Source organism: Pseudopodoces humilis, chromosome 4, assembly GCF_049639895.1.
Source record: "Pseudopodoces humilis isolate 2021_Gansu_Grassland_sample_001 chromosome 4, ASM4963989v1, whole genome shotgun sequence".
Classification (NCBI taxonomy): Eukaryota; Metazoa; Chordata; class Aves; order Passeriformes; family Paridae; genus Pseudopodoces; species Pseudopodoces humilis.
The window spans coordinates 49855779-49871425 of NC_142203.1; the positions used below are offsets into that span (position 1 = coordinate 49855779).

At 36.4% G+C, this 15647-nt stretch overlaps 1 protein-coding gene across 9 annotated transcripts in view; it reads right to left on the reverse strand.

Moving 5' to 3' along the window:
- JAK2 (Janus kinase 2) overlaps positions 1-15647 on the reverse strand; it is an 86371-nt gene that overhangs the window by 26209 nt on the left and 44515 nt on the right. For 8 of the 9 annotated variants that reach the window (XM_014252286.2, XM_088054047.1, XM_014252283.2 and 5 more), the window contains 10 exons: positions 13869-13992; positions 12961-13078; positions 12410-12555; positions 10950-11271; positions 8928-9047; positions 6469-6626; positions 5649-5760; positions 3674-3860; positions 1313-1440; positions 685-819 (listed from right to left, as the gene is read on the reverse strand). In XM_014252286.2, coding sequence (XP_014107761.1) covers positions 685-819; positions 1313-1440; positions 3674-3860; positions 5649-5760; positions 6469-6626; positions 8928-9047; positions 10950-11271; positions 12410-12555; positions 12961-13078; positions 13869-13992 — 1550 coding nt within the window. Of the gene's footprint in view, positions 1-684; positions 820-1312; positions 1441-3673; positions 3861-5648; positions 5761-6468; positions 6627-8927; positions 9048-10949; positions 11272-12409; positions 12556-12960; positions 13079-13868; positions 13993-15647 lie in introns of those variants that run through there. The other variant, XM_088054050.1, reaches the window with a different exon arrangement.

Consider the following 15647-nt stretch of genomic DNA (forward strand, 5'->3'; position numbering starts at 1 on the left):
CTAGAAATTTGAGTAAATTACATTTATAAACAATAAGCAGTGTATAAAGTTACATTAATATAATAAACACTACTACATCTTGTGAAAGTCTTTAAAATTAAATTCTCATATACACAGCATTGGGCTTGATTACACTACCAGTTTATTAGTTTTTGCAAAAAGGATTTCAGGTCTGCTAAAAGCTTCACTCAAAAAGTGAGAAGGCTCAGTGATTATGGGTGAGTCCATGTATGGCAAGTTTTTCCCATACATAAATATTTCTGATTACTTGATTTTACTGGAAAATCTGACAGTCTACCCAGAGGAAGTGTTTTTCCATAAATGGTGGTCCCTCAACTGTAAATAATGAATTTACTGGTTAAGACAATCCTGTGGCCTAACCCTCCTCTGGTACTTTAATTGTGTAACTGACCTGTTCTCCAGTTTGCAGTGGGTAGCTGTGAATTCTCTCACAGGTGGTGGGAGCAGGGCAAATAAAGTACCTAGGTGTACTTGCCAAAGCCAGTCTCAAATCCATACTCCCAGTGTCACAAGTCTAAGCATGAGCTTGGTTCAATATACAACCCTCTCCCATAAAACAAATACTCATTTATGAAGTAAATAGGTAATACTCAAGAAAGGAAAAAGAGTAATGCTCAACATAGCATGGACAAACGTTACATAGCAGTCAACAATCACACCAACCTCAGAGTAGTTTCTGTGCACTTTATCCAGCACCTTTAAAAGAACTTCAGTTTGATGGAGCTGGCCATAGTCTCCCACTTCTTTCCTTACACCTTTGAAAATCTTGGTAAATGTGCCCTGTCCAAGACTCTCCTCCTGAAAGGAAGGAAGGAAGGGTACAGATGGAAAAAAAATTTAAAATATCTGCCTGTTTTAAAAGACATCACAAAAAAACCCCACCCCTGCTTAAGCATATGCAAGTCTTTAGAGGTGTGCTGGCTGTAGAGTCCAGCTGAGGAGGAAAGGAAACAACTATATCAGAAACATCTTAATTTTTGCTTGTTTTTTAATTGACTGCTCAAGGATCTCAGAAAATAACTTGCTGCAAGAACCAGAGAGGAAGCAATTCCATTAAATATATATTTAGACATCTCTAGAACCAAATAATTGCTGTTGCAGTTAATTATAAAAAAATAGTTATTTGCATTACTGGAAAATAAAATAAATTATTTTCCACAACTCTAAGGAAAGACCACAGCAAAATCTCCTAGCTCAGATAAGATTCTTTTAAACACATACTGAGGTTTATAAAACTTGGGTGTATATTAAACCCAACTTCTGCAGTGGAAAAAGCAACTAATGTACTTACGAATATCAAGTCCTCATTACGGATTTTGTGAAAGACCATCTGATTGACATTATTGTGTCTCTGTAGCGTAGGTGATGAAGGTACATCAGAAACGCTATTGCTTCTGAAGACTAGGAGATTTGATTTATCTGGGAGAAGACAGAGGGAAAGGAAAACCAAAGTAAATTTGTAAAATATAGAACTAAACCAATACATTTTCAGAAGGATTATTAATTTAATAAGATCTAATAGTATTATTGATATAAAATAATAAATTATTATTAATATTATTAATAATGGTATTATATTAATTATAATTTATTTTATAATATTAATTCAATCCTTAGGAAGGATTAGGAGGGGCTCCTAATTAAACACAAACAAGATATCACATTGAGATTAGTGTATTTTAAAAGCTGCACAGTACTTAATTCAAATCAAAATCTGATGTTTTCTAATCAGCAAAGTCATGTAGGTTCACTCATGAATTTTTGGTTAAGTATTCTTACTTTTGACAAACATGTTTTAACTGCTGCACTATTTGTAATAAAATTGGGGATGGAAACAGGGATGTAAATTACCCTCTTCTATAGCACAAAACAGAGCAAGTCCGATACTAAAACTAAATCTGAAAAGTATGTCTTTGTGGGTGTCTGCTCACATCCATGATTATATTTATTCAGTAATTTATCACGCTTATGCATAAATGTGTTTGATCTCAATGGAATAATGTTACAAAATTATTCTCTATAATGTGCATCCATACTTACTTGTTATATCTTTTCTATGGTTTTGAACCCATTGGCTATTTTCAATCAAATTTGAGAGAAGTAAAAGTTATATCATATAGTCTGTTCTGGCAAGTTTGTCTTTCAATAGGAACTTTGACAGAGACAAATATTAATATAAACTGTACATAATAATACTTAGAAGGGCAGATATTTAAAATTTTATAAAGGAGAAAGATATGAATATCAAAGGTAGGCAAAAAAATTAAAAGCAAATTCAAGAAAAATCCACTCCTCAGGCAGGAGCTCTATTCCATGTGTTCTTTTCAGTGATAAAAAGGAGCTGAAACCACACTGCTGACTGGCATAACTCAGCTAAGATCAACAGAGACAGAAATTCACTGACATTGCTGGTTCCATGGCCTATGGAAGTATTCTGAGAGATAAATCATCCTCTCAGTAGCTCTTTCCTTCTCAAGACATGAAAACACTTGCCATAAGGAGAAATGCTGCTGCATATGATCCACTGCAATTAAGAAACTAAAAAAATTAGTTTTGCTTCTAATCATGAAACTGGCTATCATAATTGCTTCTTCTACTATCTTACACCAAATGAAAATTTGGCAGATACTGGAACTGAAAACTATGATTAAGAAGATGACTAAATAGGTCCGTGAAATTTAAAAAATACCACACAAATATATCACAGAATATTCTGAGTTGGAGAGGACCCACAAGGATTATCAAGTCTAACTTCTGGCCCTGCACAAGACCACCCCCAAGTCACACCACGTATCTGAGAGCATTGTCCAAACACTTCCTGAACTCTCACACTGGTGCTGCGACCACTGCCCTGGAGTCACTCTTCCAGTGCTCAGCCACCCTCTGGGTGAAAAGCTTTTTCTAATATCTAACCTAAACCTCCCCTTACACAAATTCGGGCCATTCCCTTGGATCCTGTCACCACTGAGAAGAGATCAGTGCCTGCCTCTCCCTTTCCCCTTGTGAGGAAGCTCACTGCAATAAGGTGTCTCCTCAGTCTCCTCTTCTCCAGACTGAACAGAACAATTGACCTCAGCTGCTCTTTATATGGCTTCCCTTCTACACTCTTCACCAACCTCATGGCCCTCCTTTGGACACTCTCCAATAGTTTTATATCTCTCTTTTATTGTGACACCCAGAGCTGTCCCCAGCACTGGAGGTGAGGCTGCCCCAGCTCAGAGCAGAGCAGGACAATCCCCTCCCTTGCCTGGCTGATGCTGTGCCTGATGTCCCCAGGACACGGGTGGCCCTCCTGGCTGCCAGGGCACTGATGACTTGTGTTCAGCTTGCCACAAACCAGGACCCCCAGGTCCCTTTCCATGGTGCTGCACTGCAGCATTTCATTCCCCAGCCTGTCTGCACATCTGGGGTTGCCCCATCCCAGATGCAGAATTGAGCACCTGTCCCTGTTAAACTTCATATGGTTGGTGATTGCCCCATTCTCTAATTTGCTGAGATCTCTTGAAAGGGCATCCCTGCTTTCAAGGGTACAAGCAGTTCCTCCCAGTTTTGTATCATGCATCTACCTGAGAGTCATTTAGTACTAACTCATTTTTAAGTCTTTAATCTAGAAGTTAGAAAACTTTGGGCTAAGAAATAATCTCTCTCTTACCTTTTGGTTTTGGAGGACAGCATTTGATGAACTGGAAAATTATGCTGTCTGAACGGACAGTTTCTGTCTGGTAACAGGTCAAGAGATCCTTAAGATTACTAAAACTTCTCTTGGTTCCACTAAGATTATATTCTCCGTTCTCATTCTTCGTAATTAAGCAGTGCTTATAATCTGTAGTACTGTCACGCTGCAGAAAATTTTTCCATTAAAAATGAAATTTATATTTAATATTTAATATTTGAAAGCTTATTTAAATGTATAGCACTCTACCAATTAAAGGATGTTTCAGGAAAATATGATCATAATTTGTTATTTTGTTCTTACTATATAATATTGATTCTGAGAAAATAAGATTCTGCTTGCATCATTAGAACTAGCATGTTGATGCTAGAGAAAAACAAATGTTAATGGAATCTGTAAAGATGGAACTGAGAAAACAGATAATGGATCCCAGGAAAAATCCTTCAGAGCTATTAATGAAAGCTTATTCACCCTGATATCAAAACAAAATTCTGTCGGGAGCAATAGCCCTAATGCTTATACTCCATGTTTGTTTGGCAGGCATTTGGAGATACCAGCTGTAGTCCTGCTATCTCCAGCACAGTTCTAAGAAATCACTTCCTAATACATATTTTTAGTATGTAATGAATTATTTTCACAATGACTCTTGAAAAGATACCATTAAGCATTTTTAAACAAGATGAGCTCTTAAGAGTGCTTCTGTGGTCCTGTATCTCAATATTGCAGCAAATGTTCCAACAAATTCTGAATATAAAAAGCCTTCCAATGACTTGCACAGAACTCAGAAAAAGAAAAAAAAGTTGCAGCAAAGTCACTTAAGGCAATGGTAGTCCTCTCTCACAAGCCCGACTCTCAACTTTGTCTCTCTAAACTTGTTTAGGAACTGATTTCTTTGTCTACAAAATTCCCTACCAAACATACTTCATTGACTGAACATAACATTTCTCCATTCACACATCAGCATTACTTGGTCATTTTCAGAGATGTACCCATCTCTAACAGTATTGGGAAGCTTGTTAGCTTGCTGTTCACCAGCAGGAAAATTAATGTGCTACCTTCCGTAGCTAAAAACACAAAGGTAGCTCTGCTAATATAATTAAAGAAAAATCCATTCTTGAAACAAGATCATGCAATTGTTTAGCAGCAATATTAAAGCATTCTATTATCACTAGCTGCAATGTCAGAGAGAAGAGGTACATCTGGTTCTCTGGCTGCATGAGAACCGTATGCATTTCCAGGGTGGCTTTCTCTCTAGCTAACACCAGATATACCTAGGACATTTGTGTTGATGTAACAGCTGCCAAATAGTATGGCTGGCCCAGCACTGGGGATGGGAACAGGACCCAAACCCAGAGGAACCTGTGAAGGAGGCACTCTCAGATTGTCAAGGGTGTGCACTCAATCTAATGAAGCCCCAGTCGTGAGGGGAGAGGAGGTGTATAGAAAACCCTGGGAAAAAAAACTCAATTAAAAACCCCCAAACTTAAAAAAAAGAAAAACAGAAAACCCATCAAATTGCTCCATCTCCCCAGACATTTATCACAGTCCCAAGACCCACATCACTATCTCCAGAACTCTTAAGCTCTCTTCCTTCAGCCTGTCTTGGGCTTCAAAGTATGTGGTATGTGCATTAGCAACACTGTACCAACTCTAGTGTTTCTCACAAGACCTTGAAAGTTGGCCCACATGACAAAAATAGCTATAGAATAGAGCAGATATTATATACATCTGCTATATATAATAATATAATAACTATATTATATCTATATTATTTTATATATAATATATAACAATTGTATATAATAATAATATATCATAATATTATATATAATATATATTATATATCAGACAAACATTCTGGAGGGAAATTTCAGAATTATTTACTGAACATCTCAGGCTCATTGTTATATCACAAAAAAAATTAAATAGGCACTAAGATGGAATGAATACAAACCTCTATAGCAAAGGTAAGGAAGTATTTTTTAAAGTCTTTAGGACTGCAGCGAAGTACGTAGAAACCAGTCTGATTACCAGCTTTCTTCAGTTTACTGATAGCAAAGTCCATGCTACAGTAAAAAGAAAATGTTTAATATTGCATAATTGCAAAATTCAGAGGTATAAGAGGTTGGGTAATGAGCAATATTAACAAATACCTAACAGAACAGCAATTAAAACTTTCAATTTTGTACAGCTTTCTTTAAGTTAATCTCTTTGCCCTTTATTTTCCAATATATAGGGAGGTTCCTTATGTAGAGAGCAGTATATTAAAACTGTTTGATACTAAACCATCACAATTATTTATCCAATAAGAAATATTAAGGACTAAAAAAATATATTCCTCACAGCTTATTATATGATTTTCGACATGCATTATGAAAGAAGCGATAATAAAATTGCCTAAGAAATAAGCTTAAATTAGCAAAACATTTGTGTGGGTGAAAAAGGTGGGTGTAACCAGTAAAATGGCTAACAAGAAGAAAGAGCTGAAATAAAACAACATTCGTTATTACAAGAACAAATTGCTCTTAAACAAGCCTTTTAACTCACTATTTCTATCCATATGAAGGAATGACATTTCCACTTAACTTTTATACCATGCCAAGAAGGCACTGTATTTCACTAAGTGAAAAATAAGAGGAAAAATATAAAACATTTTACATTACATAAGCGCAATTAAAAAAACATTTTAAGATGCCTACCACAGTTCACAGACAACTAAAGCTTATCTTCAAAAAATAATATCCAGTTGTCTTATTACTGAAAAAAATACTTACAAAATTGGCCCATGACAGTTGCTTTGGATATTTTCAAGGACTGATGGTGGTGCTACTTCTTTACAGAGATAATGATGGGCATCTGCTGTTAATCTGTAATATCCATCAATTAATGATACAAAGGAGAGAGCTTCTCTTAATGACTGAAATTCAGCCTCCTGTTCAATTGCCAGAGAACAATGTGGGGGGGGCAGAAAGGAGAGAGAATTTCAATTTTTAATAGGCAACAAAAAGTTCCTGGATATGCTAATACTATAAAAGATACGCATATATGTGCACATTAAAAATATGAATAAAAACAGTTTTAAACTGATGTTTGTATGTTCCATCTTCCTGTTATCATTCAAAACTTGATAGCAACCTTCAATGCTCAAAATCAAATCCAAACAAAACAAAACAGACTTTGTGGATGGCTTATGCCTGGAACTGGCTTTTGAGCAATCTGCTCTAATGGATGTGTCCTGGCACATGGCAGAGATGCTGGAATCAGATGACCTTTAAAGTCCCTCCCAACTCCAACCATTCCATGATTCTATGAAATCTGCCTTAAAAAAAAAAAAAAAAAAGCCTTAGTCTAAATAAATGAAACAGCAGAGGAATGTCAATAAGAAAGAATATCTGAAAGGGAAAAAGTAGATGCAGAAACCTACTGCACTGCCACTGCAGAGTGTGTGTGTGCTGTTCTTTTCTCTAAAGGAAAGCCTTCACTTACCAAAGATTTATAAGTCTGCCTTCAAGTAGAAAAGAAAAATCTCCAGGAAAGTACCTGCTTGAAAACTTAACTACTTGTCAGCAAAAACTGGCACCCTGAGCTGGATCATAGACAGAAGATGACCTTTTACTACTATGAACACAGGTACACTGGAAAGGACCAGGGAAAAAAGTAGTGGTCAAAGGAAAATGGGTGTCAAAAAGGTCTTATGTACAATATAACAGATAAAAGCAGGGCAAAATTAAATTAATCTGTGACAACATACTTATTGCTGCAAATAAAACAAAAATAGAGAAGCATTTTTTGAGTCACACTAGACTTCATTTAGTAGTGTAACCCAACAGGATAGGCTTTAGTTTGTGTTTGCCTGTGACACCAGAGACATACCTAGTAGCTGAACACAATTATTTAGCAAGTTCTTTGCTAGAGAGCAATAAAAAAAAGCTGGTGTTTTTGAGTAAGTGTCAACAATTTAAGAGTCTTCAAACTCCTTTTTAAGAGGACCTGGAAACAACTGCAGCCCATGTTACAGGCCATGGTGAGGGAGCTGTGCCTCTGCAGCCCATGGAGATCCATGGTGCAGCAGAGATTCCCCTGCAGCCTGTGAAAAGCCTCACGTTGGAGAATTGGGATGTGCCTCAAGGAGGTTGTGATCCCATGGGAAGCCTAGACTGAATCATGTTGACAGAACTTGTGGCTCCATGGGCCCCTATGGAGGTGTGGAGCAGTCTGTTCCTGGAGAGTTGCACTTCGTGGAAGGGACCAACACTGGAGCAGTTCACAAAGAACTGTGAAAACAGTTTGCATTGGACAAGTTTGTGGAGGACTGTCCACCATGGGAGGGATCCCTTGCTGGAGCAGGGGATGAGTTGAGGAAGACTGAGAGGTAAAGACAACATGTGATGAACTGACCACTTCTCCCATTCCCAATCCTCTGCACTGCTGTGGGGAAGGAGTTAGAGAAAAAGGAATAAAATTGGCCCACAAAGAAGGGAAGGGTGGTGGAAAAACGCTTTTAAGATCTTTTATTCTCATTACCCTACTCTGAATTGATTGGCAACAAGTTCAACTAATTTCCTTGAGTGAACTCTGGTTTTCCATGACAGATAATAGGTGGGTGATACCTATCCTTATCTTGACCCACAAGCCTTTCATTATATTTTCTCTCCCCTGTTCAGCTGAAGAGGGGAGTGGTTAGAGCAGCTTTGGTGGGCACCTGGTGCCCAGTCAGGGTCAGCCCACCCCACAACTCTGTGACAGGTTGTAGTTCAAGTAAAAAACTTTTTACGTTTGTGTATAAAATACTTTCTTAAGCTCTTTAAAGAACTGTACACTGTAAAAGCAATAACATTAACTTTATCCTGGTACTTATTTTGTATTATGATTCTTCAGAGCATTTTGAAGCCTTTTTCAATGTATTGGTCTCTAGCAGACAGCTTATCAGGACACCATGGAAACAGCACACTTGAGAACTGAAACCATGGACTCAGGTTTAAGACTAATAAACAAAAGAACCAATCTGTGTACCAGAAATTTTCCTCAGATATAAATATCTATTTCATTCCAAGCACACAGCCTTGAATGCAGAACACTTTTAGTGTTTTTAGACCCCTTACACAGCTGATATATGTTTAACGTCCTGCTTAATTAATATGGTCACAGATTGTACAACACTATGTGTACAACAATCACACAGCCTGCTCAAAGCATTATCTATTTGAAAGAACAGCAAACTAAGTAAACAGACCAGGTTCTTGCTGTCTTGTTTGTGAATGGTGACAATTCTTCTCTCACTGGAGCCTTCTTGGCTCGCTTGCTTAATGTTGACATCAATGATATCAGGAAAATCACAGTATGTTTGTAAATCCTGCAACAAATATTATATAATTTCAGTAATAACATAAATGGCAATTAAAAAGCCTCACCTATTTTCAGCATTGGAACTCCTACATCTCTGAACTCGTAAGCCAGCAACAAGGAGGATTATAAAACCTTACACATGCCATTACAAGCAAATGAAGGATTTTTTTCTTTATGGTATCATCACTAGGATGAGAATTAAAATTAAAGACCAGACAGAGATGCAGGAACCATGAACAGAAATATCCCCATATGGGTTTGGGTTTTTATAATTGTAGTTATTTCTTTCCTCTGTAGTATTTTGTGAACAGTGGAACATTAGGACTACTTTTTTGAGAGGGTTTGTTTTTTTTGGTGGTGGGGGTTTGTGAGATTATTGGCATGCTGATTAAACAGTTTTAGAAAGCCATTTAACAATACAAAATGTCATGACTTCATTCAGAGTGATACAAGCTGCAAAATCAGCAGCCGGAATGAAGAAAAAAAAAAAGTAAGAAAAGGCTGTCCTCTGAGTCCTATCTATTTGTTCATCTGGTTGTTGAAAATGTAAGCTTGCAAAACAAATATCTTCATAATCTACTCTACATATGTCATTATATACAAATAAATAAAAATTATTTTTCAGTTCAGTATCTAAATGACAATTAATCAGTAAAGTTTACTTAAATTAGTTATAATCATGTTTACAAGCAGCTATATTAATTAATTCAGTTTTCAAAACCAACTTTATAAATAGTTTCTTTACCAGTTAAAATATATGCAGTGTCTGTCAATAATAGAATGATAATATTTTTAATTATGAAAAAATAATTTGGCAATCTTTATCAAAAAATATGATTCCTTCAAACACTACTTTTTACTAAAGGCTTGGTTACCAAGTCCAAAGAGCTAAGCACGCATATATTTTGTACTCCTAAAATTGGAAATCACAAGATCTGACATTTATGATAGTTTCTGCCAGAGCAACAGGCACTTACAGGAAAATTAGGGAAGGCAAAGGGCTGATACAAAACAGCTATGAATGAGGTAGCTGTCAATCTACAAATATTCTAAGAACACCATGCTTTAAAAAATATGGGCATGTAATCAGATTTACTTTTTGCTAAGTATTGAAAAAAAACCACTAACATATAGCAATTTTACATACCATTACAGCATATTGTAAATATACAACCTTTTGTAGTTTGGTCTTGCCTGCTATATTCTATGAATCAGAAGTACCAAACTGATGTGATTATTTGTAAAAACTTGCATATACTCCACTTAGCCTTTACTTTTACCTTTGGAAAACTCCCTCACTCTCAATGTACACTGCTTTGAGTTTCTATCAGGTTTTGGTAAACTCAACATAGTGAACAGTTGTGAAGGGAAATTTCACACACACACAAAACAATACTGATAAATAAAAATGCAGCAGTACGTGATTACTAGCACTTACAGGAGACATTAAGCACCTAATTCCTGAACAAAGACTATATGGACTCCACAGTCACACAGATGTAATTTCAAATTTGCTAAATGAGACACTGGTAGGTGTCTAACTGCAGCAGGAAAGAGGTATAGGGGAATTTGCCTACTGTTTGGAGCCCTTAGAGCCCTGCTTTCAAAGAGAATTTAGGGAATTTCTGCATTTTATCTACATCTGGGGGCATGGTCATTACGTTTCCACATTTTTAATATGTCAAGCAGGGGAGTATTACACATCTTTTCTATAGTATTTAAAATCTAATTTTAAAATCTTGCACTGTTTATGCAATGAATTTGTTTATTTACAATGAAGTTGTATCATTACTGTGAAGTAAAACCTGCCAACAAAATTGCTTGAGGTAAATCAGAACTTCTAAAAACAAGCTTACTACTCTGTTCCATAACAAACTGCACAGTTATTGAAATAATTTTTAAAAATTACCTGCTCTCCAAGTGTCTCACAGTCTTTAAGTTTTCCCCTTGAACACTGAATTCCACCATTTCCAGTTATTACAACAGTTGCAAAACTTTCCTCTCCAGAAGGACCTCCACCAGGTTCTTTTACTTCAAAAACCTCTGAATAGAAGGCAGGCTGAAGGGTTTCCAGATTTATGAGGTACTTAAGTTTCAAGTTTCTGGCAGTAGCTTTGCATTGGCCAAACTGCTGTATAAATTTGCGGAACCTGTACCTTATTCTTTTTCGTGTCAAAATGTGGTAGTCTTGGATTTTTGCTCGCACACATTTAGGTAGAAACATTTTGTAGCTGTGAATACATAACCAGACAAAAAAACTACTAATTTCATCCATTAAATACAGTGAAGATAACTAGTGCTGTGCTAAACGAGTCAACATTAAAACACCTTTTCTTCTAAATGTACTGTATTTTTTCAACTGTAGGATAGCAAAGATCCTTTCTTAGATCTGTAGTATTTTCCATTTTTTTCCCCTTACTCAATTGCAACATAAACTATATAATGCATTTTCCATAAATTTAAAGATGTCTGTTCTTTCATGAGTGAAGTTCTAAGGTAAGGCAGCAGAAGCTACAAAATTGCTTTGTTTGGTGCAGAAATTATAAAGAGGATACTGCATGGCAATTACATGGATAAAGGACAGATTTCCTGGCTTAAAATACAGGTGGTAGAATACAACACTGCGGTTGGTTGTCACTGAAGTTCCTATGTCAGGGACAGAATTAACTCAGGTGGAGTAGAAACTGATAGGATTGGTACACCCAGGTGAGTTGATAAGCTCAATAAATTTTGGCAGAGACCTGCCCAAGATGGTTAAGAGCCTGAAGCGCATGACACGAGACAAGAGGCATATGGGAGCTTGATTTGTTCAGCCTGGAGAAAAGAAGGCTCAAGTATGGTGTTCTACTAATTGTCTTCTAATAATGTGAAAGGACAAGAAAGGATTGCCAGTATCACAGAGGAGACTGATTAGGTACAGAGAAAATCTTTCACGATGACTATGGTCATTCACAAGACAAAGCTGCACAGAGATACAGGGGAATCTCCACACCTGGACATTTTCAGAACTTGACTGGATGAGGCCCTGTGTCACTTCACCTAACTTTGAATTTGGCTTTGACAAGAAGAGGGGCTTGCATCTGATGACATCCAGAAGGTGTCTCACCTAAAATCATTGCTTATATACTTTCTTACATAAGAAGCTGCTGCCTTACCTTTCATTAAGAGTCAAATCCATGTCTCCAAATCATGAATGGGCATCATGACTCAATTTTTCTATTAATTTCTAGTTTACATAATAGGTAAAATTATGTAACCATTAGAATACATCAAATGCCAGCTGCTGAACACCTCCTCCTAGATACTAATGTGCAAAAATACAACCTTTAGGCATCACAGATGTGGAACAGTTACAAATTACAGAATCACCTGACTGAATTGTATATAGCCATTGGGGTTTGGTCCTTTTCTTTGGCCACTCTCATCATATCTAGAACAGCCATTCCAAGGCATTCCTCTTGTGTTTCGTGAGTAACAGGCATCTGTACCCATCCATCCAAAAAATCAGCTCGCCACTGAGAAAGAATTCAAAAAAGCAAATGAAAACTGGTGCACTGCTGCTTATCAAGAAGAGAGGTTTGGGGTGCAGTTGTTGGGGGGAGCTGTTGTTGTGTTGCTTGATTGTTTGTGTTTGGTATATTTAGGGGGTTTTATTGGCTTGGTTTTTTAAAGACTGAAGGACATACTTCATCCACAAAAAGATGTACTTATTCATAAGGAATACCAGCTGCTATCATGCTTAGAAGCACTGTTTTGAACTTCATCTCTCCAAATACACAATAGGATATGGAATTTAATTTCCAGCTTGAGAGGGCTTCAAGCTTTCAAGAGCCTAGAGAGTTACTAGGAGAAGATGGAAAGGGAATAAATACTAATAACCTTTACCAATCTGCATTTAAAAATAAGCAAGCAAATCATACCTGTGCGAATAAATAAGACATGACAAGATCGTCAAGGACGGGGCTTTCTGCACCGCGAAGAATGCCATACCGGTATGCTCTGTTGCTGCCACTGCAATACCAGTGGGGAAAATAAAACCTGGCAGGAAATAAATTCAAGCAAACGTCAATAAACAAGACATTTTGGTTACCAATATCAGACATTATATAGCTCTCATATACGTGTAACTAGTGCTGCTGATCTGGAGGACCGCTATGGAACCCCAGTTACTCAATGAAGACCTCAGATGCAGTTCTTGGCGTTTTAAAGTATAGTATTTAAGCAGGGTGATAAACTGTACTGATAGGAATGAGAACCTTTGCTAAGTTATTCTCACTAATCAGAATACAGAGAATTTTATCAGTGTCTTCTAGTTTCTTTTGAAGCAGCTCCTAAAAAACAGGCCCAATTATATAATGTAAAAAAATTGAGCCATTTACAAATTAAAAACTGTTACTATAGTATTAGTTGTCCACACTCAATTATAAGGTATGGGAAAAATGGTTGTATTGCATAAACATGCCTGGCTACACAGGACAATTACTCTGCATTTCAGAAACTGCCACTTATTTCAAACATGCAAGCACAGAGGAGACGAGATGTACCATTATTAAGAAAGGGATTGCTTTTACTTCTAGTATATTTTTATTATTTGTTTCTCCTGGCATCTGACACTGGTAAACATATGGGATAGAGAAAATTACTAAAGCACATAATTCTGATCACTCCAATATTTTTGATTCTTTTAGCTCCCTGCTTTCCAGAAAACATCAGCAATCTATCCATAACTTCTAAGAGAAACTACAGTCCAACTAAATATCATATTGGCTGTGTTTTCTCACACAGTCTTGTTTTACCATGAAAAATGTACAACATTTTACTTAATTACCTTATCCGGTAAATTAGGATGAGTCTGGTTGTTTCATCCACATGGAAGATGTGATTTGGGGGATACCACATTCTGTCTGCTTCATTCATGAGTGCAAACATGTTATGATACACTGGCATGATACCTACATGAAGAACAGAGAAGCATATATGAAGAGGAAACTGTTTTCACAAAATATTAAGAAAAATATTGTGGGTTAAAATTGTCACACTGAGATCATATCTGGTTATATATCCTTGTTTAAATTTCTCATTCTTCCTTTATGTTCTCTCATTGAAGACTGTTCTGTTGTCCTATACCTCACTGTTAGATTACAAGATTTTCTCTGCATGGTATTTAATACAATGCCTCTCAGTTTAGAAACAGCTTATAACAGCAGATTTTTTTTCCCCCAACTTTCCCAAATCAGATAATTTGATTTGATATATATATTATTTTGATATTTGATATTTCCCAAAGATAATTTGATTTGAGCATTGATTTTAAGACTTCAGACTGATTGAAAATTAGGAGTAAAGCAACACAAAGAAAGTTATAATGACTAGGACAATGACCAGCCATTTCCATTTGAATAACTCAGTTAGAAAAAAACCCAAACATATACTGTTAAAATAAAACAGAAATGGAGAATATTCTTTTCCCTCAGCCACTTTGAATTATGCTAATGGTAACTGACAAGCAATCCTACTTGATCAGAAACTATAAAATTCAGTTGATCATCAACTCTTCAGCAGCACCAGAATTTTAACTGGACTTTGACGCTCCCAGCTGAAACACAGCCTCCAACGCAGCATTGTTCTGTGCTGCAGTGCTATGCATCCATGTGGTACCAGCGTTAGATTTGGGAAACAGGTTAAGCGCCTTAAAACTGACAGAACAAAAGGATTAACTGCAAGTATTGACACACATATTCTGAAGACAGAAAGAGACACAGGTCAAAAGAGAGTAGGAGGAAAAATTATAATGTCAAAGTCACAGTACGTCATATCTAAATAAAACTTGACAATAAAACAATATACTTTAGGGTAAGAAGGCAAAAAAATAATGGAAAAAATAACAGGTAAAGACAATAAAAGTAACCTAAAATGATGTTAAGAGACAAAAGAATTCTGGAAAAAAGGCAAAGTACCCACTTCCTCAAAGACTTATAATGAAGTAATTGAAATTCTCACAAGAAACCAGGAGGAAAAAAAAAAAAAAAATCCTTTCTTTCCTCCTGTTCTGAACAACATCTACTTAATTACTGAAAGTGGCAGACCTCACCTTCCTTTCATCACATCTGAACTGCGTGTAAGACAATCAGAAAAAATCAACTCCACACATAAAACCACATAACCCTTTATGAAAATAAAACATATTTCAGTCTTAAACAACAACTAGCTTACTAAATTTGATTCAAAAAAGGGTTTGCTTCTATAGGGGTCCAGTAAGAGGGCTAAGAACTGGAGTTCTATCATGTACTTGTGAAAATTAAACTGCTGAAAGCTATAGGCTAATCATCTGACACCTTAAACCAAAGAAGGTCTACAAAAACATATCAGAGTTGCAGGTCTTAACACATGATTTTTTAATGAAAAGAAGTCATAGACTTACAAGACATTAGAGAAACGGAAAGCATTATGTAAGGCAATGAAAGGGAAACCAAAACACACCTCACCCCGCCCCCAAGAATAAAACTGAAGGGATAAGTAACTGAAAGATTGGCTCTAATTCTAAATGTTGCAAATGTATGACACAATATAACATATTTGATTAATCTAAATTTTGAGAATGTTTTTA